The sequence below is a fragment of the Drosophila busckii genome, chromosome 2L, assembly GCF_011750605.1.
Source record: "Drosophila busckii strain San Diego stock center, stock number 13000-0081.31 chromosome 2L, ASM1175060v1, whole genome shotgun sequence".
NCBI classification, from domain to species: Eukaryota; Metazoa; Arthropoda; class Insecta; order Diptera; family Drosophilidae; genus Drosophila; species Drosophila busckii.
The window spans coordinates 15,857,014-15,883,574 of NC_046604.1; the positions used below are offsets into that span (position 1 = coordinate 15,857,014).

The 26,561-nt window shown below is 34.3% G+C and overlaps 1 protein-coding gene across 1 annotated transcript; it reads left to right on the plus strand.

Moving 5' to 3' along the window:
- The first annotated feature begins 16,829 nt into the window (after positions 1 to 16,829).
- Positions 16,830 to 26,265, plus strand: LOC108605801 (protein wingless). Its single transcript, XM_017995641.2, is given in 6 exon segments — positions 16,830 to 17,052; positions 18,332 to 18,594; positions 22,486 to 22,787; positions 24,084 to 24,506; positions 24,508 to 24,569; positions 25,655 to 26,265. Coding segments are annotated over 6 exon segments (1,458 nt in total). The 5' UTR covers positions 16,830 to 16,951; the 3' UTR covers positions 25,962 to 26,265.
- Positions 26,266 to 26,561: the final 296 nt, after the last annotated feature.

Here is a 26,561-nt window from a genome sequence, read left to right on the forward strand (position 1 = left end):
AAAAAATATATAACAAACTTAATTTAAAAATTATATATTTTAATAAACTGTTAAAAGCTGGCAAAAAATATATATAAAAATTTAAATTGGCCTAAAAAAATGATCTAAAAAATCAAAGTTTATATAAGACTACAAAAAAATATAAAAAATTTAATATAGCTTAAATAATTAAATTAAAAATTAATATATTCAAAAAAAAAATTATTAGAAGTTAAAAATAGAAAATAAATTTTTTTTTAGAATAATAATTTTGTGTGTCCAAACAAATAATAAAATATAGCTTTAAAAATTATTATAATGAAAAATATATATAACAAAAAATTAACAATAGCAAATAAATTTTTTTTAGAATTTAATTTCATTAGTAGTGCTTATAAAAAATTTGTTTTTAAATGTTTTAGCCAAAATAATTACTTAATAGCGCTGATTATATTTTTACTTTATCATATTAAATTTTTAAATTATTTTAATTTATATTCTTTATTAGTAGTTTCACTTTAAATATTAAACGAACAATTGTGCGCCGCTTAGGCCATTTAGTGTGGCATATGCGGCGCCGGAACTTGCAGCAAACCCAAACGGAAGCAGCAGCGGCGGCAGCGGCAGTGAACACTTGACGAGCAGCTGGCAATTTGCGATTACCCATCAAGAGGAGCAAGCAACTGTGGGCTACGCGCTCTTTTGGATGCTGAGGAGTTGGCAAATGTTGCTGTCCATTTATCTATGCAGTCGGCATGGGCGATGACAGCTCAAAGAATGCGAAGAGACACAGCAGGTTCAACTTCAGGTTTGGATGTAGAGCTGGGTGGTCGCTCGGTCGGTCCAACGGTCTGTCGGTCTGTCGGTCTGTTTGTTGAGCTGCTGTGCGGTCTTAGTCGCAGTTTCCATATGTTGATGATGTGAGAGAGTCGTCGTTGGCTACTACTACTGCTGCTGCCATTGCCACTGGTTGCCACACGCGGCATGCGGTCAAGTTGCAACACAGCCCTGAGTGAGCGCAAATGAAGTGATAAAGCTACGCACAGCAGGGGGGCTAAGCAACAACAGCAACAACAAATTCCCAAGCAGCAGCAGCAGCAATATGCTGCCTCATGTGGCTGCCACACAACATTTGAATAAAAATTGTGTCATGTTGACGCGTTTATCAAACAAAAGGTAGAGCCAGCGACAATTGTGGTGCGATAACTTTTGGTCTGGGGAGCCCACACACCAAAAATTTGCTACGCTATCTTAAGAAAAAAAAAAGAGAGAGAGAGAGAGAGAGAGAGAGATGCATTTTCTAATATGTGTAAACCGCATTAGTTACGCTTCAACAATAATGAAGACATTATTAACTTGTATTTCCTGCAGCAAGCAGCTGACAGGCATTTTACTTTCCTTTCACAGCGAGAAAGCAAGAGAGAGCGAGAGAGTGAAAGAGATAGCAAGTGCTTATCGCTGCCACTGTTTTTGGTCCATTCTTTAGCTGTCAGCTTGCCTTCCCATCTATGTGTTACTGTTTAGTTCCTTTGTCGGTGATTTGCGTCGGCATATCCTTTTCTATATATTTCAATTCGATGAGGGTGGCCCATTGGGCATCTCCCACTGTTTTGTTGCAATTGCAATTCCAAACTACTGCTGCTGTCTACATTTTATTTATTTACTGTTACTTTTGCGCCACAAGTGGTCCGAGACCACACAACTTTTTCTATCTCAAACGCACTTGATTTGATTTGATTGATTGCCCTCGCATTTAATATTTGCATATTGCTTTTTAGCCTCTCTGCTTGGCCACATGGCCTCTACTTTGTACTCCATTTCAATGTCAATTTCGTCGAATTTTCCAGCTTGCCCGCCCGTCTGGCAATTGCTTCAACAGCAGCTAATGGCGCGTGCTTTTCAATTCCATCAACTTTATCAGCTGGAATATTCTCTGCAAATCGGCAAAAAGTGAATTTGTTGCTATCAAGTTGAAAGCAGAAGCTTCTTAACGTAGTTCAATTACTTCAAAGTAGAGTTTTTATCATTTCGTTTGGCTTCAGTGCATAAAGTGAAGCTTCCCGAATTTATTTATTTCATTTTCAGAGCATTTCAGAGCTATAACTTGATAATTCATCATTCATTCATTAAGCAGCTATAATTCGTAAGTAAAATATATTAATTGATTACGCATAATTGAAAAATAATTTGAGATTTTACAAAACATTCCATTAAGAGAGCGCAAGTTTGTGTTATCCTTTAATACCCTTAATAATCGTTAGAATTTAAATAATATTTTTTAAATTCTAACGATTATTAAAGGGTCTGATCCTATCTTTATTTCAATTCATATGCTTCATGCTATTAATTTAAATTCTTCTAACAAGTTAGCAGTTAAATATATTTAATTTCAATTGTTTGTAATAAAATTTGTTATTATTATTTTATGGATTTTGCACTTGACCATGGGAAAAACTAAAGCTTAAATCAATGCCAGCACCACATTTGATTAAATGGCAGACGACGATGATTTTTGTTAATAATCTAGCCAAATATATCGTATCGCTAATCACTTTTGCGCTAGATCGAATATATCAAAGCAGCTCATTTTGACTGCAGCACATTGCGGACAACAAAAGCGCGTTGCTATAAACTTTAATGCTAATTAAATATAAATTTTAGTAAGTTGAAGAAAGTGAATTTCTGACTATCTACGCTGGTTCAGCGTAATGTCTGGAACGCACAAATTCAACACAAGAGTTAACAGTTGAGAATGTATTAGTGCATCCACAATATCATAAGCATAGCTTTGACATGGGCATAGTAAAATTAAAAAAAGAGCTCATAATTGTTGATGAACCTACTTGGGCTGGACTTTAGTTACTGGCGATTTAACAATTCAATCAGATTCAACGTGTGCCAACATTTTTCCTAATTAAGACCATGGCTTCGTTTGTGCTGCCAATCCAGATGACTATGAAGTTGATCAATGCAGTGTAGATTCGGGTGGTTCTTTAATATCATGGCCGTTGCGCTTTTTGGCTTGAAAAGCTGTGAACATGGAGCTTCCGCTGGCTTCTACCAAGATGTTCTACTCACATCGAAAGTTTTTGAGACTTGCATTAAAATGATTCCGATCTTAATTTTGTATATTCCAAAGCTTTCAATTGAGCTGCTCGTTTTATTATATATCTTGACTAAATTTTATTTTCATTACTATAATGACGCTAATAAAATTCCCCAGGTTCCTTTCGTCCAAGTCATTTCACCATATTGACGCTGACGACTTTCAATTGAAATTAGATTGAATTTACGCATACGCTGAATGAAGTTGTGTCCGTCCGTCCGCCGAAATCCATTAGATGAATCAAAAGCGAAACAATTTGAAGAGGAAGAACAATCTCGTATGTCTTTACCCTCGTTAAAAATGAATGAAAGCTTATTAAAAATATTTCTTTATTATAGCACAAAAAATGCCACGAAGAACAGAAAAATAATAAAAATAAAAACAAAAACAGGCGTATAAATGTTAAACATTTTTGCCACTGAAATCGAACTGAGAACTGCGACTGACACTGAAACTAACTGTCAGTCAAGACGACGATGATGATGATGATGATACGGATCAGGATCAGTTATATATCTGCAATGCAAAACGCCCAAAAATGCGGCGCGCTTAACGAAAGAAATAAATCTCAGCTTAAAGCGGTTCTAGTTTTTGCTCCCTATCGAGGTCTCCCGAGAATTGCACGCCAATTCGCTCTCTGGAGCAACTGAATCCAACATGGACAAAAAACTATCCAAGCCAAACAAAGTAAAAACACATTTTTTTGCTGTCTGCGTATTTTTGTGATTTGGCCACATAATATTATTTTTATATATACACCAAACTGTCAAAGGCCGGGCAGAGATTTCGCTTTTTTGTGGCCCAACGCATATTTAAAATTATGAGGCGGCCTGCGCTCTTAGCCAGGGTCCATTTAAAAGGTCTTGGGCGAAATTAATATTGGCAGCAAAAACTGTGAAATGCTGTGAAAAGAACGCAGCAAAAAGCAATTTTTTTTTCAGCCTGCAGCTTCTACGTTGCCAACGCTTAAAGCTAATCATGATCATGATCATCAACAGGAGAGCGAGAGACAAGCGAATGACGAATGACGAATAGCCCATTGGCTTGTCGGAACGAATGTGAAATTTACGGAATCCGCAACGTTCCTCACAATGCTGCAAGACGACAATTAAGCACGAACCCGCTTTGGGGCAACTTGCGAAAACCCAAACTACAACGTAGGGCATAAAAAATACTCCCACGGGCAGCCCACCCAGTGCTACAATTTTCCAAACACTTTTCCCAAGCCAGCCACACCCCAAAAATCAAGCAAAGACAAAAGAGCAAAACAAAAGCAAACAAAAACAGTAACAAACACACAACTGAGAAGCGGCGTCGAGACCTATAAAAATTCTGTAAATTTTATGTGCTTGTCCATCCGTCACAAATTATATAATTATCACCTGTATATATAGTAGTAGTCGGCCTAGGCCGCTTATCGCTGCTGCGCTGCTCTCGAAATTTTCAATTTGTGACGCTTTGTGTCTTAATTTTCTCTGTTTCTCTCTCTCTCTCTCTCTCTCTCTCTCTCTCTCTCTCTCTCTTTTGTAAAGGTGCGCGCCTATCTTGAATGGGTTGGAACTGGAGTGCTCAGCAGCTGTGTAGTCCTCTTTATTTTGCGTTATCTTTCCACGAAATGCCACCCAAAAAGGTTCCACACACACAACTTTTATTTATATGTGGTACCCACTTCAATATATATTGAGGGAAAGTCACTTTCATTCAAGAGAAATTAAACAGCAACAGCAACAACAACAATGAGCAAGAGCAGCCAGCACAACTTCAATAAAGATAGTAGCTTACCTTTTTTCAAAGTTAGTATACTTAGTACACTTAACTATTAATGAACGTCATGAAGATTATTAACGCAATTAAGCTATAAAAGTTTAATATATTAATCTTTACACCATTTTGTTTTGCTTAATATTTGACTTGATGTTCATACTTTAATATTTTTAATTAAGCTGATTAAAACTTTTGATTTAAAAATTCTCTTAATTTTCGCCAACAGACCTTTCATTTTAAATACTAATTTTTGAAAAACTTTTTAAAATAAAAAACAATATTGAACATATATTTTATAATTTACTCATAATTTATTTGGAATTTAATTTCTAAATTCATTAGTATTTAAAACTATTGCCATATAATTTCTTTATTTTATTTTAATAAAAATGCATTTAATAAGCATAAAGCTATTAAAGGTTTTAACGAATAGAGTGTATAATATTAGAATTTTAAAATAAATTTCATTTTAATTATTTTATTAAAGCAAATAGTCGAGAGCAAGACAAAGTTATGAGCACTACAAGATTAATAGGGGCAACTGCTTTGCATTTACTAAATTTATAGACAGTTATTTTCATTTTAATTCAATTGATAAGCAAACAGTTTGAAAGTTATGCATGAAGTTTATTTTATTGATTGTTGTTCTATTAGTTAATGTTTATTTGTTTGCTTCGTTTGTTTACATATTTTGCGCATATTTAGTCTACGCTTTAATTCTATAAAAAATTTCACCATCATCGCTTAACAACATTAACATAAACTTAACACCACACCCCATTGTCATAATTTAGTATTAAGAACACGCAGTTTACTTAATCGCACCAAAGTGACAACGACTAGCAAAAAAAAAATTAAGTCTAAGACAGCTCAGCTCGCATAGTTAGTGACTAAGTAAGTATTTAGCATTCGCACACGCCCAGCTCATTTTTTAGCCGCAGTTTGATTGCCATCCGTTGAGCTTGCTGGGGCGTGTCACGCCCTTAAGCGTTTTACAAGCTTTACGCTTTTGCTTTTTTGCTAAGGCGCCATTTTGCTGGCAATTAATTTAAATGTTGCTGCCGCGTTAATTGCACAATGACAAAGCTGTCGAGAAACTTTTGTCGCAGTAGCCAACGCCTCATTTTCATTATTTGCGTTTAAACAATAGTTACAAGACAATGTGCTGTGCCAAATGCTGCTGATGCACGGCAACCCTTGGCTTACAACAGAAATAATAACTAACGAGCACAGCAACAAGTCACGCAGAGTTTCATTTTGCTAGAAAGCAGCAGCAGCAGCAGCACAACTAGTTACTATATTTAATTAGGTCGCGACATATATATCACTAACCAAAAAATTATTATAAATGTATTATAAGCCATCTATTTTTATGCTAGACAAATATTAGCACAATATAAGTGTCATTTTTAGCTTCTAAAAGCATAACAATATCTGTAAATAAATTTTTTATTGCAAAAATTATTTTAAATTTAAAATGTTGTATGCAAGAAAATTAAATTTTTATATAATTTACAGTCCGGCGCCAATAAAAGAAAAAAAATTTATATTAACATATTTATTGTGACAAAAAATTATTTTAAATTGAAAATTTGTTTGCCAGTAAATAATTCTTATAATAAATAAATATTTGGCAAACATTAAAAAAAACTGTTTGTTGACTAATACAATAATTCAAACAATTAATAAAACTTATTTTTTATTATAATTTTGTTTACTAATTTGATAGAAAAATTATTTTTTATTTTTTTATTTTTACAATTTTATAATTAAATGTTTGAATATTCGTTTAAGTATAAAAACTGAAAGTTTAAGTTTTATAAACCATAGTTAAAGCACTCTATGTTTTATATATTTTGATAGTTTTAAACATTTTTCTAAGTTGCGTGTACACTGTATTATCTATAATATTATTTACTAATTGATAGAATTATTTTTATAATTTATTTTATTTTTACAAAATTTATATTATAATTTGTTATACTAATTTGACAGAATAAATAAATAATTATATTTATTTTTTTGTAAATAAATATTTTTATGTATTTACTTTATTTACTTATTATTTTTAAGAAACTGAACAAGCCGCTTGCGCATTGCTATGCAACTTTTAAATAGCATAGAGCAAAAAACAACAACAACAATTGTTATAACAATAAGTGGCTGACAGCACTTGGCCAAAACGCCACAGCCACAGTCAAGTCAGGCAATGTCTTTGGGCCAGGCAAATGTTTGTCTAAGCCGTTGGACTGGCCTGTCTCAATAAGTGTGGGAAAAGCCAACAAAAGCTGAACGAGCACTACGCTCTCTATATCGCTCTCGCTCTCGCTCTCTCTCTTGGACCACCCAAGTCAGCTGAGCGTTCCTAGAAACAGGACTTATTGCGCTATAAACGATTAGCTGGTCATGGCTAATTAATAAGTGACCGCGTTTTTGGCACAATTGTTGCTACCGAAGCCTCAACTGAACACCCAACAATTCCAGGAAGTCCACACACACACACATGAGAAATAATTAAGTTGTTTTCGTGGGTCATTATTTTTCACGGCTTTTGTCGGCACAAGACAAACACACACACACACACCCCCACACAAACAAAGGGAGGAGCCAGCTGGACGACACTCGAAACAAATTGCGTTTGGGTATCCTGCGCGCCAGGCGCAGCGAATTGCAACTTTGATTTCTCTTTTGCTTCTCTATTTTTTTTTCGATAGCGCATTGTTGGGTCAAAAGGTTGCGCAGCTGGCGTCATGCAGTCGCGTCGCCCTGCGCTTGGCGCCAAAAAGAAGTCAAAGGTAAACGATTCGCACTTCATAAAATGCGCAACTTAATGCGTCTCCCCAAAAAATTCAAAAAAAAAGATGCCCCAACAATGAGATTTAATATTAGAGCAGGAAATGCAGTCGGTGGCGCCGCCTTTTGTAGTCGAAAGTCTGACGCAATAATTAAGTCATTTAAATTATTAGATTGACAACAATAACAAACACTACAACAATATTAACAACAACAACATAAACACACACGCAGCGACTCAAAAACTCATTGATGAGACTTTGGCTTTGCCGCTTAGATTTGCTTTGCGCTTTTGTTATTATTATTATTCTACTTGTTGTTGTTATTTTAGTTTTTCTTGCTCTTAGGTTTTTCACACGTTTTTCCCAGCAGCGACAACTTTGCTTAGAGGTTAATAAGTTTCCACATTTTATGCAAGTGTCGTTAAAATGTTTTTCTTTAATTTTCGGGAAATTTTCAATGCACACGTGCCTCATGCTCTCCCTCTCTCTCTCTCTCTCTCTCACTCTCTTGGTGGCATTGACTTTTACCAGACACTAAACACAACAACATTTGTCCTTAAGTAGGGCTCTCCTATTCACTAAGCCCCTGTCCCTGTTTTGGTTACAAGTCGCGTCGCCTGTCTGCATCTCAAGTGCTGCTGCCACCAAAATGTGACGTGTGGCACATGCAGGCGGCGGCGGCGGCGGCAACAATTTTTAGTTAACAAATCGTCAAGTCAATCCGCTATACATATCGTCTCATTCCATATCGTAATACTGCAGTTGAGTGTCAAATCTAAAGTTGATTACAAGCCCCACACAGCGCTGAGTTGATTTTCAAAAATAATTTTGAAGTGCGTTTAGCAGCTGTTTTATCTTAACAATTAGTTTAAAGATTTTTTCTTTAACCATTTGGACTTTTTTTTTCTTTATACAAGCCTCATATATTCATAAATATATTCTCCATAAATTATCTAAAATGTATGACTAAAGCTAAAAATACTTTGCCAAATTGTTGCTCAAAAATATCTTCAAGTATCTAAACTTTAATAAATAAATATTTGTAAAAATAATAAATAAAAAATTTTAAGCATATTGGCATATTTTTCTATAAAGTGTCAGGAATTATTAAAGCTAAAAACTCAATAAGAAAATTACTTAAAATTTGTTAACTGCCATTTACTTAACAAAATGTTTATATTCATTTTTTTATGCTAATCATTTTTTTCTTATATTGTTTTTGTCTATAATAGTGTATAATATAACTTATAAAAATATAATAGTAAATTTTAAGTACAGAATAATTTAAAAAAAATTAAATAAAACAGAATCTTAATTATAAAAAAATATTTTAAATGTTTCATTTACTGCATTAAATTGTTTTAGCATATTTTGCATATTTTTTTATTTTTTTTTCATTAATTTCGAATTTATGTTTGAACTGTTGCAATCTAAAATTTTCCGCCTAGTTACAAAATGGCTTTCTCCAGAGTCTCTGGAGTCCCAGAGCGACCACCAGCGCACGCTTCGCTGCGCCTTGCAACGCCATCTTCCCTTCCCTTTGGCCATGGCTGCACTTCCGGCCAACAAGTTGAGGCCTAAACCAGCGTTGGCCGCAGCTGATGATAATGCATTATGCATTTTTAACAATTTTAATTGTTAAAAGCAGAAAGTTGAAAAGAAATTTTAGTGAACTTTAACACCTTTTTTTCAACTAAATGTAGCCAAGCATGCGAAGATAATTTCCAAAATTTTAAAAGGCACTTAAAAGAGCGAAAGAGAGAGAGAGAGAGCCAACTAGCTAAAAACTAAAAACTGCGCGCTCATAACATGATTGGGACGGGAAATATAAATTGTGGGCCCAAAAAGGAACAAAAAAAAAAAAGATACAGAAACAAAACTGTAGAATAAATATATTCTACACTGTCATCAAAGCGTAACTAAACGCCCATTTTTCTCAGCTGGCCAAAGTGAGTGAGTTAGAGCGGAGGGGAGAGGAACAGAGCGTCGACCATTTTCGGTAGTTATTAGTGGCATATTTTGGCCTAAAGTGCGTGAACCATGAACACCAAAAAAAAAAAAAAAAAGTGGCCAAGCAACAAAATTTATTGTTTAGAGCTACAAAATGGACCTCCCCATGAGTTTTGGTTGCCCCAGACACGCAACATTCGGGCGAGAGGCACAACAAAATATTAACGCCTCAAGCGAACAACAACAACAACAACAACAGCAACAACACGTAACTGTTGTTTTTCGGGTAGAAGCCAAACCTCTTACCTTATTGGCCAAGTCGACCACCATCAACGTTGAGGGCAAGAGCGCAGCATCAGCAGTTGATGGCGTTGATTATGGCTTATTTTCAAATCTTACTTCTTACCAACTTCTTGGAAAGCAAATTATGTAGAGTCATCAATGGCCAGAGCCAGCCGCAGCTACGAAATGAGAGCACAACATGGCCAAGACCAAGACCAACACCAGTGGGTGTGTATACATTTGCTTAGCCGCATACACAGCAATTTGTTAGATGCAACAGCAGATAAAGACCCAGAGACTTGCGCCTGTCCAACTTAATAGAGTTCATAAAGTTAATGCCACAAATTGCGCACAAGTGGCAAACAATTTGAAATTCTTTTTTGCTTTATGTAGAGATCTGAGTTGAGTCGAGCTGATAATATAGACGCTCGTCAAGATTTATATACAGCTTTTCTATATATAAAGTATATATAATTTATAAACTAATTTATTGCTGCGTTCGCTTGAGCATCTTCTATTGAAAAATATATTTTTTAGCTAAACTAACTGCGGCAACTAACTCACTAAACTTTACCAATTGTTTATTAAACAGCAACTTTTTTATTTTTTATATACTAACTGATCTTTAGTATGCAGATCGTTTGAAATACACTCAATATAGTTTTATTGTATATTAATTTAGCTTAAAAAATTTTTGAATTTAAATTTCAGCAACTTTTTTGTATTTTTAATACTTAAGTGTAACTTTAGCCTGCTGATCTTTGCTATGAAAGATTGTTTTAAATATTTTCAAATTTTTATATATAAGTCAAACTTTAAAAATTGAATGTGTTTAAAATTTCGTTTGAGAATCTTCTGCATAAAAACTTTTCTTATATTTAATTTATTTCTTTCTTTCAATAAACTATTCCAATTGCCTATTATCACCAACTTCTTTATATTTTATACACTGGAGCTTTAGTATGAAAGTTTGTTTCGAATACTCTTAATATAGTTTTGTGAAATATTAGTTGAGCTTATACAATTTTAATGTATTTAAAGTTTAGCAACTTCTTTGTATATTTCATACTTAAGTTGAACTTTAGCCTGCTGATCTTTGTTATGAATAAATATTCTCAACATATTTTTAAATGTAAGTCAAACTTTAAAAATCATTTGCGAATCTTCTGCATAAAAACTTTTCCTGTTTAATTTATTTTTGAGCTAAACTAACTCTGCCAACTAAATCACTAAACTATTCCGATTGTCTACTGATGAGCAACTTCTTTATATTTTTCATAACTTGGCTTACGTTGGAAATTTTCAACTTTGTTTACTATTTAAGATTGCATTCAATTTCAAAAAAATTTCTTTCAAATTTTAGTTATACAAAAAAATTATTGTGATTAAAGATTAGCAATTTCATTGTATTTTTTTAACTTAAGTTTAACTTAAATCCTTTAACCTGCTGTTGTTTGCTATGCGGAACGCTTTAAATATTTTCAAAATATTTTTAAGATTTAGCTGAACTTATAAAATTTAATGTATTTAAGGTTCAGCTGCTGCTTTGTATTTTTATAACTTTTAGCGCTCACTTTATGTATGCGCAGCAGTTTGGATCAAGTCAAAGTTCAATAGAGCTGCTCAATTATATGTTAAGAGATCGTGTTAAACCCGTAGACGCTGCAGAGTATAATCGACTCATGTCATGCCAAATTAACTGACGATTCAGCTGCAGCAGCTCAGTGCGATCGACGACGCTCCACGATCGAAGCGTAAAATCGAGTGCAATAAAAATTTGCGCAGCAAGTGGGCGCAGCAGCGACGCGAGCAGCGCATGATCGCAGCAATGATTGAACAGCTTACAGCAGCAGCAGCAACATTTTTGCACGGCGCATTAGCAACAGCAACAACAACAACAAAAGCATAACAAACATTAGAGGCACGCAACAGCGCGACTGTTGCAAATTTTTATTTGGAAGCAATTTTCACACCCTGTGCGACAACCCAAAGGAAAAAAAGGACAACTGCCCAAACTGCTGACCCCTGGCCAGCGCCTGGACATGCTGCTGACAGCGGACACAGCGTGGCGAATGTTCTAGCGCTGTCTCGCTCGCACTGTGACAACTTCATGTTGAGCGTTTTGGCCATGCTCAAAGCAAATGATGCCAAATGATTGCAGACCATATAAATTTCGATTGCTCAGGCTGATTAGCTTACCTGAAATGCTGCAACGCCCCTGCCGCTGCCCCTACCCCCTTGGGAGTTAGACACACACACACAGATAAATGCAAACGGGGCAGCGTCTGTAAGGCTAAGAAGTCAGCATTTTAGTTGCGCTTACACAGCGATTATTTGCAATTATGAGCAAAGATTTTTACAGTTTAAAGCCAACGCCTACACACGGCTGAACTACGTGCCACATGTGGCAGCAGCAGCAGCAACTTAATTTGATTTCTTGCACTTGCATTTATTGCTTGATTATTTGAACGCTTAAGCTTTGACTTAAGCCTTAAATTGTTAGTTAGTTAAAATTCTTGTCTGCGTTTATTTTAGTAAATTAAACTATAGATAAAAAATATTTTTATTGCTATTTAAACTGATTTTTCATACTAAACTAACTAAACTAATTAATGCTGCGTTTATTTTAGTAAATTAAACTAAAGAAAAAAAATATTTTGATTGTTATTTAAACTAATCTTTCATACTAAAGTTAAGCTAGTATACTAAATTAATGCTGCGAATTTTTTAGAAAATTAAACTAACGATAAAAATATATTTTGATTGTTATTTAAAGCTGATTTTTCATACTAAAGTTAAGCTAGTAAACTAATTAATGCTGCGTATATTTTAGTAAATTAAACTAACGATAAAAAATATTTTGATTGTTATTTAAACTGATTTTTCATACTAAACTAACTAAACTAATTAATGCTACGATATTTTATTAAATTAAACTAAAGATAAAAAATATTTTGATTGTTATTTAAAGCGATTTTTCATACTAAAGTTAAGCTAGTATACTAAATTAATGTATAATTAATTAATTATAAATTCAAACTTTGCAACTAACATTTGTAGAACTTACAGCTCAGCTCAGTTATTTGTTTTTTATATTAAAATTTCTTGCTTTAAATTTCATTCAAGCCTCTCTTTTAACTGCTTTATAGCTTGCCTTATAAACTAATTATGTTTTTATTTTAACGCCACTTACAATTGTTTATATCTCTCTGCTAGCGTTCAACACCTTTTACAATTTGACTTTGGCCTAAAACCAAGAAACCAAAAAAAAAAAGAAAGAAACCAAACCAAAGCATTGACCTTGTCTTGAGCATAAAATATTTATATATAAATATTGGCCAGGCTATGTTGAAGGACAGGCGGCTGCTGCTGTTTGTCCTTGGGCTGTGTGTCCTTGAGCTGTGTTTGTCACCCACAGGCAGTGGATGCGGGGGTGGCTGCTTGTGGCCAAATGTTGTGGCTGCTGCTGCTGCTGCTGCAAATTGATGTATGAGCCTCAACGAATTTGCGCTCAAGGTCGTGCTAAGTTTTCAAATCGAATTCGCTACGTCTTGTTGCGTTTTTGCGGCTAACCCCGTTATATTATTATATAGCCAGCCAAATTAAAAGTAGCTCACAAATGCGGACATTAATGGAAAACAGATTGCGCGCCTTTATGAGCCCCGCTAGTGCTCTAGAGACTGAGCGTGAGCTACCTAAAGCTGTTTTATGATTTGTTTACATTTCAGACTCAAAGGCCTGAGACCAGTCTGCAGTTTTTCTCATCATTTGGATTTTCCAGCAGCAGCAGCCATAAAATTAATAAGAACGCGCTAATTTTGCAGCCCCTAAGCAAACTAAGCAACTCTTTCTTGCAGTCGCTAGCAAATATTTGCACAGGCTGCGGCACAAACTCAACAGCAGCCATTTTACAATTTTAAAGAGACTGTGTGCTTAGCCTTTTGTATTAATAAGTTCATTAATAGTTTGACATAATCTTTAAAAGTACATTTAATACAGCGTGTATAATATATAGCAAGAAAGTGAAAGAGAGAGCGAGAAAGAGAGAGGGAGAGTGCATGAAATGCAATGAGCAACACGCTCAAGTGCAAGCGGCTGCGCCTGTAGCGACTGTTGTCCAATTAGTTGAAGCAGTCAAAGGCAAAGGTAGAGATCTTCGCTCTATGCATGCGTGTGTGTGTGTGTGAGTGCGTGAGCAAGCGAGCACACACGTAAGTGCCGCTGAGTACATAAGCAACACTCCGAAAATTACACAACTCCGAATTCTTAGCTGAGCGGCTAGCGCGAGTGCAAAAGCAAAAGCAAACGCAGCGCTTCGCTTATGAATGAGACTCAATGCAGCAGCAGTGGAAATATATTATTGTATTATTAAAGTTGAATTTTAGCTTTTTTAAGCTTGACTAAAAGTTAAATTAATAAAAATATAAAATTACTCAACGCAACAGTTAAAAAAATTAATATAAATTTTTTAATAAATGCATTTTAAAGTTGAATTGTAACATTTTTTAAGTATAACTAAAAGTTAAATTAATAAAAATATGAATGAGACTCAATGCAACAACTGGGGAAATTTATTATTATATTATTATGTATTTAAGAGTTGAATTTTAACTTTTTTTAAGCTAAATTAATAAAAATATAAAATTACTCAACGCAACAGCTGAGAAAATTAATATAAATTTGAAATTTTTTAATAAATGTATTTTAAAGTTTAATTTAAACTTGAACTTTATTAGCAATTACTAAAAGTTCAATTAAAATAAAATATAAATGTTATTGCAATATTTAGTATAAAAAGATCGCTTTAAATATTTTAAGCTGTTAGTTAACTAAATGTTGAGCGTTCAAAAATTAAACTAGTCTTTAAATATAGAATATACAAAAATTTAAATTTGTTAAAATTAGTATGCCTATTAATTATTAACTTATTTTAAAGAATTCCAACATTTCTTTTAAATTAAAAGCTGCTATTGTACATTTTTTATATTATAAAATAATAAATAAATATATTTGAAATTAAAAGCTGCTATCGAAATTATTTTAATAACATATAAATATATTTTAAATTAAAAGCTGCAATCGAAATTTATTTTGTATATCATATAAGAGTAAATAAATATCTTTTATCATATCTAAATATTTTTTATTATTTAATGGCATTTAATAAACTGTAATAATATTTTTTTAATAAAGATTTAATTTTATATATTCAAAATTTATTCACTGCATTTAATTTTTACTCCTACTGCAAATATTTCTGCTGCATTTATCATAAACTAAATTGCAGCATAACCGTAAAATATCAAATTGCCGCCCATATTCCACACCTCAAAAACTCAAACTCAAAATACCGAAATGAACAGTTGCAGTTTGCCTTAAGCTGTAAATTTGGTAATAACAGTCAAGGCAATTGCAGTTTCCACACTCTTGTGTGTGTGTGTGTGTGTGTGTGTGTGTGAAATTGCTTCAAATAAGCATAATTAAATGCAAACATAAATTGCAAACTAAAATCACATCAAATGGCAAATCAAACAATCGAACGAAACGATCAAATGATTGCAATCCGAAAGTAGCAAACAGCTCAAGAGCTGCCGCCATTTCTTATTGGGCGCCGCTCGCTTATATACTAAACAGATACATATAAAGATATATACGTGGGCAGCAGCTGCTCCAAAATGCGCGCTAGCCGCACTGCTCACACACATGCGAGCGCAGGCGCTAAAGAGCGAGCAAGCACTAGGGGCTGCTCCTCCTTCACTTTGCTGATCGTGCGGCGTGTTTAGCCGAGCAGCAAGCAGCAACAGCTAAGCAGCACAGTGGGCATTGATGGCATGAAAAAGTAGCTGAGTGCGTAAGTAAGTTGCGCCTAAATAAGTTTTAAGCTGGCTTAACTTATATAAATAATTTTCATTAAAGCAAAAATGCTTTAAAACAGTTCAAATTAAATGTTAAAAATATTTTAGCAAATTAATTATCAATTTAGCAGCAATTTTTAAGCCAAAAATAAATTTATTTATATATTTTTAAATTGTTAGTGTTAAAATAAAAGTAAATAAATATAAATAAATAAAAAAATAATTTAAAAAACTGTTGTAAAAAATATTAAAGTTGCTGCTAAAGTAAATTGTTTAATAAAATTATTTATAGAATATATAGAAAAATATTTTAGTAACTAAAATGCATGTACAATTTTTTAAAATTTTAAATAAATTAAATTACAAAAACTGAAAGCAAATAAATTAAAAAATAATTTAAAAAACTGTTGTAAAAATTATTAAATTTGCTGCTAAAGTAAATTGTTTTATAAAATTTGAGTTTATGCCTTAAGAAATATATAGAAAAATATTTTAGTAACTATTTAAAATTTTAAATAAATTAAATTACAAAAACTGAAAGCAATTTATTTATTTATTGCTTAAATAAATTATTTCTAGCAACAGCAGCTCTAACTGAACTAAGCTGATCTTCGACTCTATAAATGACCAACTGGGTACAACTGGCACGAAGCGTTGCTCGTGTTGACGCCGACGACAACGACGGCGACTGTGTCATGTGTCGAGTGCGCTGGTTGGCTGTTCCTCAGCCGCTGCTCAGCGATCTTAGCGTTTTGGGTTGTTTTGGTTGTGAACTCATCGTACGTCAGTCTCGCATTCGCCTCTCGTATTCGCTGTCGTCAACACACACGCGCACGACGAACAGGTTTCAAACAAACAGCAAAAAAAAAATATATAAAACAGAAACATACAACGTACAACTATCGAGTTGAGAAACTGAATTTAGAACACTGAGTTTCTCTCAGGTAAAAAGAACGCGTCGTGTGTTTCAGTTAACAAACTACAAATACAAATAATAAATAAATAGCGCAAAAAGTGTAAAACAAAGCAAAGAAGTTAAAGTGTTACAAAAGTTACAAAATGTGTGCAGTATAAAATGCTAAGCAAATTGAAATTGTTTATAAAGCGCATGTTTATGATGTGCGCTAATTGAACGTGAATAAAATATACAAAAAAAAATTAAGCAAATATAAATTATATAAATTGAATATTGTGTGTAGTTAAAACATAAATATATAAAAATGGATATAAGCTACATTTTCATCTTGTGCATGCTGGCGCTTTGCAGCGCTGCCGCCGAAAGCAAACAAAAGTCGGGCAAAGGTCGAGGCTCCATGTGGTGGTAAGTAAATCAAAACAAGCTGCACACTGACATTGAAAAAAAAACAATAACAAATAACTGATATGCGCCCACGCAACATTTGCATAAATCAATAATAAAAAAATAAGACTCCAGCCTGAACAGCAGCCTCTGAACAGTTTGACAAACAATTAGCGCGCATGCGAGAAGAACAAGCGCAAACAGCACAAAAGCCAAAAGTCAAAAAAAGCAAAAGCAAACACAGTGCACAAAAAAAAATAAATAAAAACACAAATGTGCTCAGAAAATTAAAGTTGCAGGCACGCGACAGCCAAAGAAAGTCAACAACAAAAAAATTTCCCAAGCTAAGCGGAAGCTACGAAATAAACAAAAGGCAGCTTTTGTTGCAAGCAATTAAAAATTCTAGGCGCGTTGCACAGCTTCAGTTTTAAAAGTAGGCCAAGCTGCAGTTTCAAACGAAAAGCAAAGTCGCTAACAAAAAAAACACAAGTTCGTTGCCTAAGTCTTTTGTTTGTCGCAGCAACAAATAATTACATTTTATAACAGCATTTATCTGCTGCACAAAAATCAATAAATTTATATAAAATTGTTATATTTTTTTTTGTGTATTTTTTTGCCGACGCATAAATCTTGCGCAGCTTAAGCCGCCTGGGAATCGCCGCCGTCGCTGCTGCTGCTTCATTTTATTTATATGCAGCATTTTTTTTTATATTGTTACACTTTTGTTTTGTTAACGCAATTGAGTTGAAAAAAAATACAATGGCAGCTAAATTATGAACTTTCCCACACAACAAGTGAATTGGCAATTAATTTTAGCAACGCGTTTGCTCTTGTCAATAAACATTTGTTTATATAAATTATTTGTTTGCTTAAAAACAACAAATTGTAATGAATGTACAATTTAAATTTTTTTTTTTTTGAGCGCGACATCAGTTGGTGCCGCAGCCAGAAGTGTCAACAAATATTTGTCAGTGTATTTGGCATGCATGAGTAAAGTAAAGGGAAAAGCCGCAAGTGAAAAACCAAAAGAATAACAATAACAAAAACTATAATACACACACTCAACTCAAGTCAAGTGGAAATAAACATAATGCCAAAAAAAAATGAACAAAACATAAATGAAAATGTTACCATCTTTTGAATGTTGCAGCTGCGACACACACACACACACACACACACACATAATTAGGCGCAAAAAGCAAGTCAAGCATTAAATAGTCTTGCCACGCCCATTTTGCCTACTTGCCTACATATTAATTTTCAACTTGTGTGTTTTTTTTCTTCTACTTCTTTTTTTTAGGGGCATTGCCAAGGTTGGCGAACCCAACAATATATCGCCCATTAGCACGGGCATCATGTACATGGATCCGGCCATACACTCGACGCTGCGTCGCAAGCAGCGTCGTCTGGTGCGTGATAATCCCGGCGTGCTGGGCGCTCTGGTCAAAGGCGCCAATTTGGCCATCAGCGAGTGCCAGCATCAGTTTCGCAATCGTCGCTGGAACTGCTCGACGCGCAACTTTCTGCGCGGCAAGAATTTGTTTGGCAAAATTGTGGATCGAGGTGAGTTAGAATAAAAATTTTAAAGTTCATAAATTGAGAGGGAAAACAGCATAAAAATTATATATATAAAATAAAAATAATAATAATTATTAAAAATAATAATAATATATATAAATAATAATAAAAAATGCAGAAATTAAATTTTTTGCTATAGCAGCATAAAGAAGTTATATAGAGAGTCAGCAAAAATATGAATATTAATTTAAAAATAATAGCAGTGTAATTTTGAATAGCAGCAGTTGTAAAAACAATTGCATAAAAAATTAAATAAAGGTTGAAGTGAGTGTTGCAATAAATTTTAAAGTTTAATAAACTAGGCTGACATATTAAGAGGGAAAGCAGCATAAAAATTATAATAATAATGTTAAAAAATGAAATTGAATTAAATTTTATGCTATAGCAGCATAAGGAAGAAAAAATAAAAATATTTTTAATAAATATAATAGCAGTGTAACTTTCAGTAGCAGCAGTTGTATAAACAATTGTATAAAAAATTAAATAAAGGTGGAGCAATAAACAAACTTTTATAAAGAACAGAGACTAAGCTTTGTCTAAGCAGTTTTTTAGATATATAATAAAATATCTAGGTCAGCAATATAAGCACAATTATAATTTAAAACGCACACTGAACTAGCAAAAAGTGTTTTATTTTTTAATGAAGCTTAAGTAGTTAAAAAATAGTTGTGCTAAATTTTAGTTGTGCACTTTCACTTAAATTAAATGCAATTTATTAATTATAAATTTAAAAATAAATTTTTAAACTGAAATTTATGCTATTTGAAATTAAATTGCTAAATTAATTAATATAAGAAAATGTTTTAAGCGCTTCTTTAACTTCTGCTTGCTCTCAGCTAATCAAACAATTTATAATGCAAATCAACAAGTAGCCAAAGCACTTTGCGGCCTTAAGTAGCTACCACATAAGTAATCTGAGCGCATAACTATAACAGGCAACTATTATTTATCTATGAGTTGTCAACGCCTACTTAGGCCACAGTTCCACATATAATAATGTGCAGCTCTCTTTTTTAAGTTTTATTTCGTTTTTTGTTTTATTTATGTTATGGAAAATGTCACGCTGTAGCATATTTGTTGTTGTTATTGTAATTTGATATACACTTGAAACTTTGGACGCAGAGTCAAGACGTTGAGTTCAGTTTGAGGGCTTGGCCACTTTCGCTGTGTGGTAAACAATGCTGCGTGTCTGTATCTGTGTGTGTGTGTGTCACATGCACTTGCTCCACTTGCATTTCAGCATGTGTATGCTAATTGACGCAGGTTGGCAGCACCAGCAGCAGCAGCAGCAGCAATTTATACAAATCAATCAAATGCGCTTGTTTGCCAAATGCTCAAGCTGCTGCTTCTGCTGCTGCTGCTGCTGCTTCTACCCGCTGTGAGTTTATTCCCAGCTGAGCAGCAGCGCGCGCTTGTCAACAACAATAATTTTCATCTTCTGTTTCTACTGAATTGCATCCTGTCGTTTTATTAGCTACTGTAGCCTACCTGTACTAAAAGAAAGTCTCTCTCTCACTCTCTTGCATGTCGCGTGCGCTTTAAATTTTTTTTATAGTATGCCCTTGAGCTTATCAAATGTCTAATGCAGCCAAAAGTCAGCTCAACGATTAACACCTCAGTGCTGCTCAAACTGTTTGCCACACAGCATGCGCCTTACATTTTAATTGATGACACCTTGTCAATTGGACATGCCACACGCTTTAACAGGCTAACTCGCTTAGTAATTTGCCTTTTTTTTTTCTTCTAATCATTGTTGCATGACGAATGTTGTAGCTTGCCTGTGGTTTTTATATCAGTTGTCTAAACTATTCGTAGAACTGTAGCCTAAGCTGCTTAGTCCTTTAGTCTCAGGTAGCGCTCTCAATTGCAACTGCGCCACGCCCACAACGCGCTGCTCAGCGGAAATCCGTTTAGCAATTGCAAACTTATCAAATTACAAATTGCTGTGGGCGTTGCAAGTAAAAACAATAAAGTTTTATATAAAAAAAGAAAACAAAGAATGAAACCCTTAAATTCAACACACCCAAATTTTTTTATAAACTGCGCTGCATGTTCGCATTTTTTTCTTTATTGTTTTCTTGGCTCTTTCACTTGTTGTAACGCGAATTCTTGTTAAGCTAATCAGCAAGAAAAAAGTCAGCGCAACATTTTCTTATCACAGTTTAAACATCGCACATATTTACATTATTTACCTTTTTTTTTTCCTCTCTCTCTCTCTTGTTGGTTACGTGAAATTATTTTACCAAAAATAAAACTAAATGAAAACACACACACGCACGCACACACATAAACAAGCCTATGAATAAACATGTAAAGCAGCAATTGAACCGCAAAATAGTTGGAAATTTAAGGCTCATTTTTTTAGATTCTCAGAAATCGGCAAAAGTCAAAAGCAAAAGTCAAAAACTTAAGCGGAAGTTGATAGCTCTGTGACTTGTCAATCAACTGCAATCGCTCTCTCTCGCTCACACTCTTATGCACGCTCTCTCTCTCTCTTTCTGTTTGACAGTTCATCACAGCTGCATCAATCGTCAGTTAGTCAGCGTATTACAAATTTAAATAGAGTTGGGTTAGACTTTAACATTTACTAGTCAGCGATATATAAAAATTTTACTTTTAGTTTTTTTTGTAACAATATTTTTAAATTGTTATTTTTTTAAATATATTTTAATTTTTTAAATATATATAGACGCTCAATAAATATTTTATAAATGTAACTAATTTGTTTAGATCATAAAAATCTGTCTACATATTTTTTAAATTTAAATTTAGTTAGCTGTGCAAACTATTTATTTATTAATTTGTTTTTAAAAAATTTTTACATTAAATTGCATAATTTCATCTAAAGCTGTGCAAACTATTTATATAAATTTGCTTTTAATAAATTTACATTTAAAATTTTATAAAATTTATGCTTTAAATGCATTAAAATATTTTTTAAAATTTTATTATTCGCTTTTTAATTAACAATTTGATGCAAACTACGCATTAAATATTTGATTTTATTTTAAATATTGGCTGCCTAAATTCTATTAAATTAAAAATTTTAAATTTTTATGGCTATAATTTTTAAAATTTTATATATTGATTTTTAATTAACAATTGGAAGCAAACTACGCATTAAATATTTGATTTTATTTTACATATAGCTGTCCAGCTTAAATTCTATTAAGCTAAAGATTTTACATTTTTATATATAATTTTTAAAATTTATGTTTGCTGTTCAGCTGCGCTACTAGTGCAATAAATTACTAAAAACTGAAAAAGTGATAAATACAAGACGCAAGTTAAAGAATTTCAAAATCATGTAGCGGCTACCTGACTGCGCTTCATGTGTCACAAACAGACAGAGCAAGAGTGAGTGAGAGAGAGAGCGAAAGAGATGCACAAAGTCTTAACTCATATCTGTTGTGTAGTGTAGGCACTTGAAAAATTATCTGCAACATGTAAATTCAATTTTCATTGTTCTTTATCTGTGATGCTGATGCTGGTAGCCAAGAACATAGAGCAGAGCAGACAAGACAGTGAGCAGAGGCGTGGCGGGGGCGAGAGTTGCACTAAAAATAAAGTAAAGAGTGACACTCGACTCGAGCAGCAGCAGCAGCATAAAGTGTTAAGTTGGAATTTATAGTTGAGCGTTTAATCTGTGTCAGGTTTTGAAATATTTTTTTTTTTTGCTTTAACTTCAAGTGTCATAATTGACCAGAGTTTGGAGCACAAGTGTCATTACTCATGAGCAAACTTGGGCTGCAGTCACTTGAGGCTACAAGATTGAGATCTTGGCAAGTGGAACACACAGCAAGCGACTGCACAATAAATTCGATTAAAATATATAAAATACTTCATATATATAATATAAACTTTATTTTTTTACAGGCTGTCGTGAAACGGGATTTATCTATGCCATAACCAGCGCTGCTGTGACTCACTCCATAGCACGCGCCTGCAGCGAGGGCACCATTGAGTCCTGCACCTGCGACTACAGTCACCAGACGCGCTCGCCACAGGCGAATCATCAAGCGGGCAGCGTTGCTGGCGTTAGGGATTGGGAATGGGGCGGCTGCTCGGATAACATTGGATTTGGTTTTAAGTTCTCGCGCGAATTTGTGGACACTGGCGAGCGTGGACGCAATTTGCGCGAAAAGATGAATCTGCACAATAATGAAGCGGGACGTGCGGTAAGTTTCCATATCTATTGCTATCTCTTTCGTTGCGCGCTTTGCTACAATTTGGTTGGCTTACAATTTACGAGCGCTGATTTCCGCCCCAATTGGCAAGTCGCCAACTTGTTAGTCTAGTGGGGGGTGTGGGGCGGTGTCAGCAGTGGGTTAATGTTTTTTTTTTCTATGCACTCGTTTGCGCGCATGTAGCTCGTATATTAAAACAAAAAACTCAGTTGACAGCAGCTACACGCAGCTGCGCGCACAGTGGGCAATTAGCAACAAAATTGTGCTCAAATTAATTTAAGTCTGCGCAATTATTCAAAAGCAGCAGCACTTACCTTACAAATTTGCTGATTTAGCTGTAAAGAAAAAAAAGTTATAGATTATTTTTAAGCGTTTATCGTTTGTATAAAATAGCTGCGCAAGCTTAAGCTTAATATTTTGCTGCGTATATCTAAGTTAGTGTTTCATCGATTTTATATCGATTTTATATCGATTTTTATATCGATTTTTATATCGATTTTTATATCGATTTTTATATCGATTTATTTATGCTCTCATTAAAAAACTCATAAATTGCACAACTTGCAGCACATTTTGGTGCACGATAACACTAAATCGCTTTATTATCGCTCTCGATTTTAATCGATTTTTTTTCATACTCAATTTTATTTATGACTGCGGCAACAAAAATGTTCCCATACATAAATCAGCAGCTAATTTCCTCAATTCACACATTTTACGATGTTGAGAGCGAGAGAGGCCAACAACATTAATGATGATCATGCAGCCCACTGTGCAACAATTGCAATTACAAACTCGTGGGGGCTTCATAGAAAGTAGCACAGCTAGCTCCTGCTCCTGCCCAGTAGGGGTTGAGAGTTGAGAGGAGGGAGCGGCGGGGGCAGCAGCAGCTTGGCCACCATCTGTGTTATTATTTTATTACTTGTTATGGGCCTGATGATCATCATCAGCATCATCATCAGCATCATCGAGTGCGCCTTGCTGGCTGCCAGGGCCCCCCAACTGCGTTGATTTCTTACTTTTGGTCAGGCCAATTACAACAACATGCAACATGGGCAACAACAAGTTGCAACAAGCAAACATTTATTGATTTTTAATAACTGCAACAACGTGGCAGGCGGGCCGCCAATCGAATGAGCCAAGCAAACAGCAACAACAACAACTGAGCAAAATAATTAAGTGAAAAACATATTGGCAACAGTTGCAACTTGGCCAAGTCCATGCAACCTAATAAAGTCATACTAATGAAGCGCTCTGTTTTTTTCTTTTTGTTTCGTTCACTTGCAGCACGTTCAAGCGGAGATGCGTCAGGAGTGCAAATGCCACGGCATGTCCGGCTCGTGTACAGTGAAAACCTGCTGGATGCGTCTCGCCAATTTCCGTGTCATAGGCGACAATCTCAAGGCGCGCTTCGATGGCGCCACACGCGTTCAAGTGAGCAACAGTCTGCGCCAGAGCAGCAACGCAGTGCCAGTGGTTAGTCCCAATGCCGCCGGTTCGAATAGTTTGCTGCAACTCGGTGGCGGTGGTGGTGGCAACTCTGGCAGCAATAACAATGGACTGCTGCCGCCCTCTGCCGTGGGCAACTACGAGGACGAGGAGCGCATGCTCAACGATCACATACCCGAGCTGCTGCTGGACAACAGCCACGCGAGCAACAAGCAACATCATCCCAACATGCCCTCGCCCAACAGTCTGCCCATGGCCGGGCTCCAGAGCACGCGGCGGTGGCAACGGACGCGGCGGAAATCGCATGGGACGCAAGCACAATAGGTAAGCTAAAGCTTCAAATTTAATCAAAGCATTTTCAATAATTGTAATTAATTATTTTTAATTATCTAAATCAAATCAAATATAAGATCGGCATTATTTAAAAAATATTTATAAGTAGTCAAAAAACTATTTTTATTTTATTTCCATTCATTAGAAAATTATTCAGCATTAAAAATAATCAAAAATAATTCGACTAGTTACAAGATTATTTTTGCTTATTTTTATTAGTATTTATAAAAAATTAATAACACTTATTTCTTTATAAGTAATTTAATAGCTGAATTAAATGCAATATAAACTAAATTTGAAACACCTAAAATGTGAATAGAAAACAATTACATTTAAAAAAAAATCATGAATCAAGCATAATTTAGCAGATTATTTTGCATTTTTAATTCATTCAATAATTATTAGCATTTTGCATAAATAATTTAATTGATAAGTATTCCCTAAACGCTTTCAAATCAATAAGGCGCAATTTGATAAATAATTCAGCGTTAATCCAAAAGAGTAAAACGAAATTTGTTCTAATTATTAATTATTCCACGTTTATTTTTCATAACTAATTTCCTTAATTATGCTTTAAGTTACACTCATTGCAATTCCAATAGCAGCTTTGAATTGAATTAATTTAACTTGCAATATTTTGGCTAAAATAATCAAAATTTAACTAAATTAAACACAACAAAATAATTCAAACAATAATAGTAAATAATGAGAAATAATTCGAGCTGCATTTTGTTTATTTTCAATAGTCGAAAAATAGCTTAATTATTTAAAAACTGATGTACTATAAATATTAAAAAATAATTCGACTAGTTTAACAGCCTATTTATGTTTATTTTCATTAATATTTAACACGTTTATGTTTCATAAATAACTCAATTGTTAAGTAATTCCAATTGCAGTTCAGCAGCTTTGAATTCAAACAACTTTAAGTAGAATATTTTGTTAAAAATAAAAAAATTGACAAAAAATATTACAGAGTAATCAACAATAAATCTAATCGATTACTATGCATTAAAATTTTAATTAAATATTCAACTCTAACTAACTCTTCTCTCCTACTCTTCGCCTCTTTACAGATATCACTTCCAGCTGAATCCACACAATCCGGAGCACAAGCCACCGGGTCCCAAGGACATTGTCTATCTGGAGCCATCGCCCAGTTTCTGTGAGAAGAATCTGCGGCAGGGCATATTGGGCACGCATGGGCGCCAGTGCAACGACACATCGCTGGGCGTCGATGGTTGCGATCTGATGTGCTGTGGGCGTGGCTATCGCACCCAAGAGGTCACCGTAGTCGAGCGTTGCGCCTGCACCTTTCATTGGTGCTGCGAGGTCAAGTGTAAACTGTGTCGAACCAAGAAAATTATACACACGTGTCTATAAAATTAAGTAAAACCACCAACCCCCCACCCACCCCACACCCAACCATAAGTCCTGCCAACCTTCTATCTATGTGTATGTGTTATGTATTTGTCTACGCTTAGCCTTTGTTATTAGCAACTAAGTTTCCACCGCCCCCACTCAGCCAACAACGCATAAATTTTTGAAGCCAGCCTTACATTTTATTTAGCAGTATTACTTATGATTATTTAGCAACAAAATGATAAAGTGTACAACTTGATTTTGCCCAGTTTTTAGTTCTATAAGCAAAGCACACGCCCCCCGCCCAACCAACCGCTCCTCAACATCAACGCGTTTGAACTTTTGATTGTAAATTACATACAAATAATTTTTTTTTATTTAAATCCCATACGTAACTGTACTTAATTTAGCTTTAGTTTAGCTACTTAGTTTTTATAAAATTTTTTGCATTGCGCGTTTGTTTACTTTTTCCCAAGCTCTACTTAATTTTTTATAAAAAAAAAAATACATTGAAAACAAGACTGAAATTCAATAACGCGCGCCAGCTTAAAACTCACTTGCTGTCTCTTTCGCACTTGCGCATAAATGTTGCTTGCATTGTTTCGTGTACAAAACGCATGT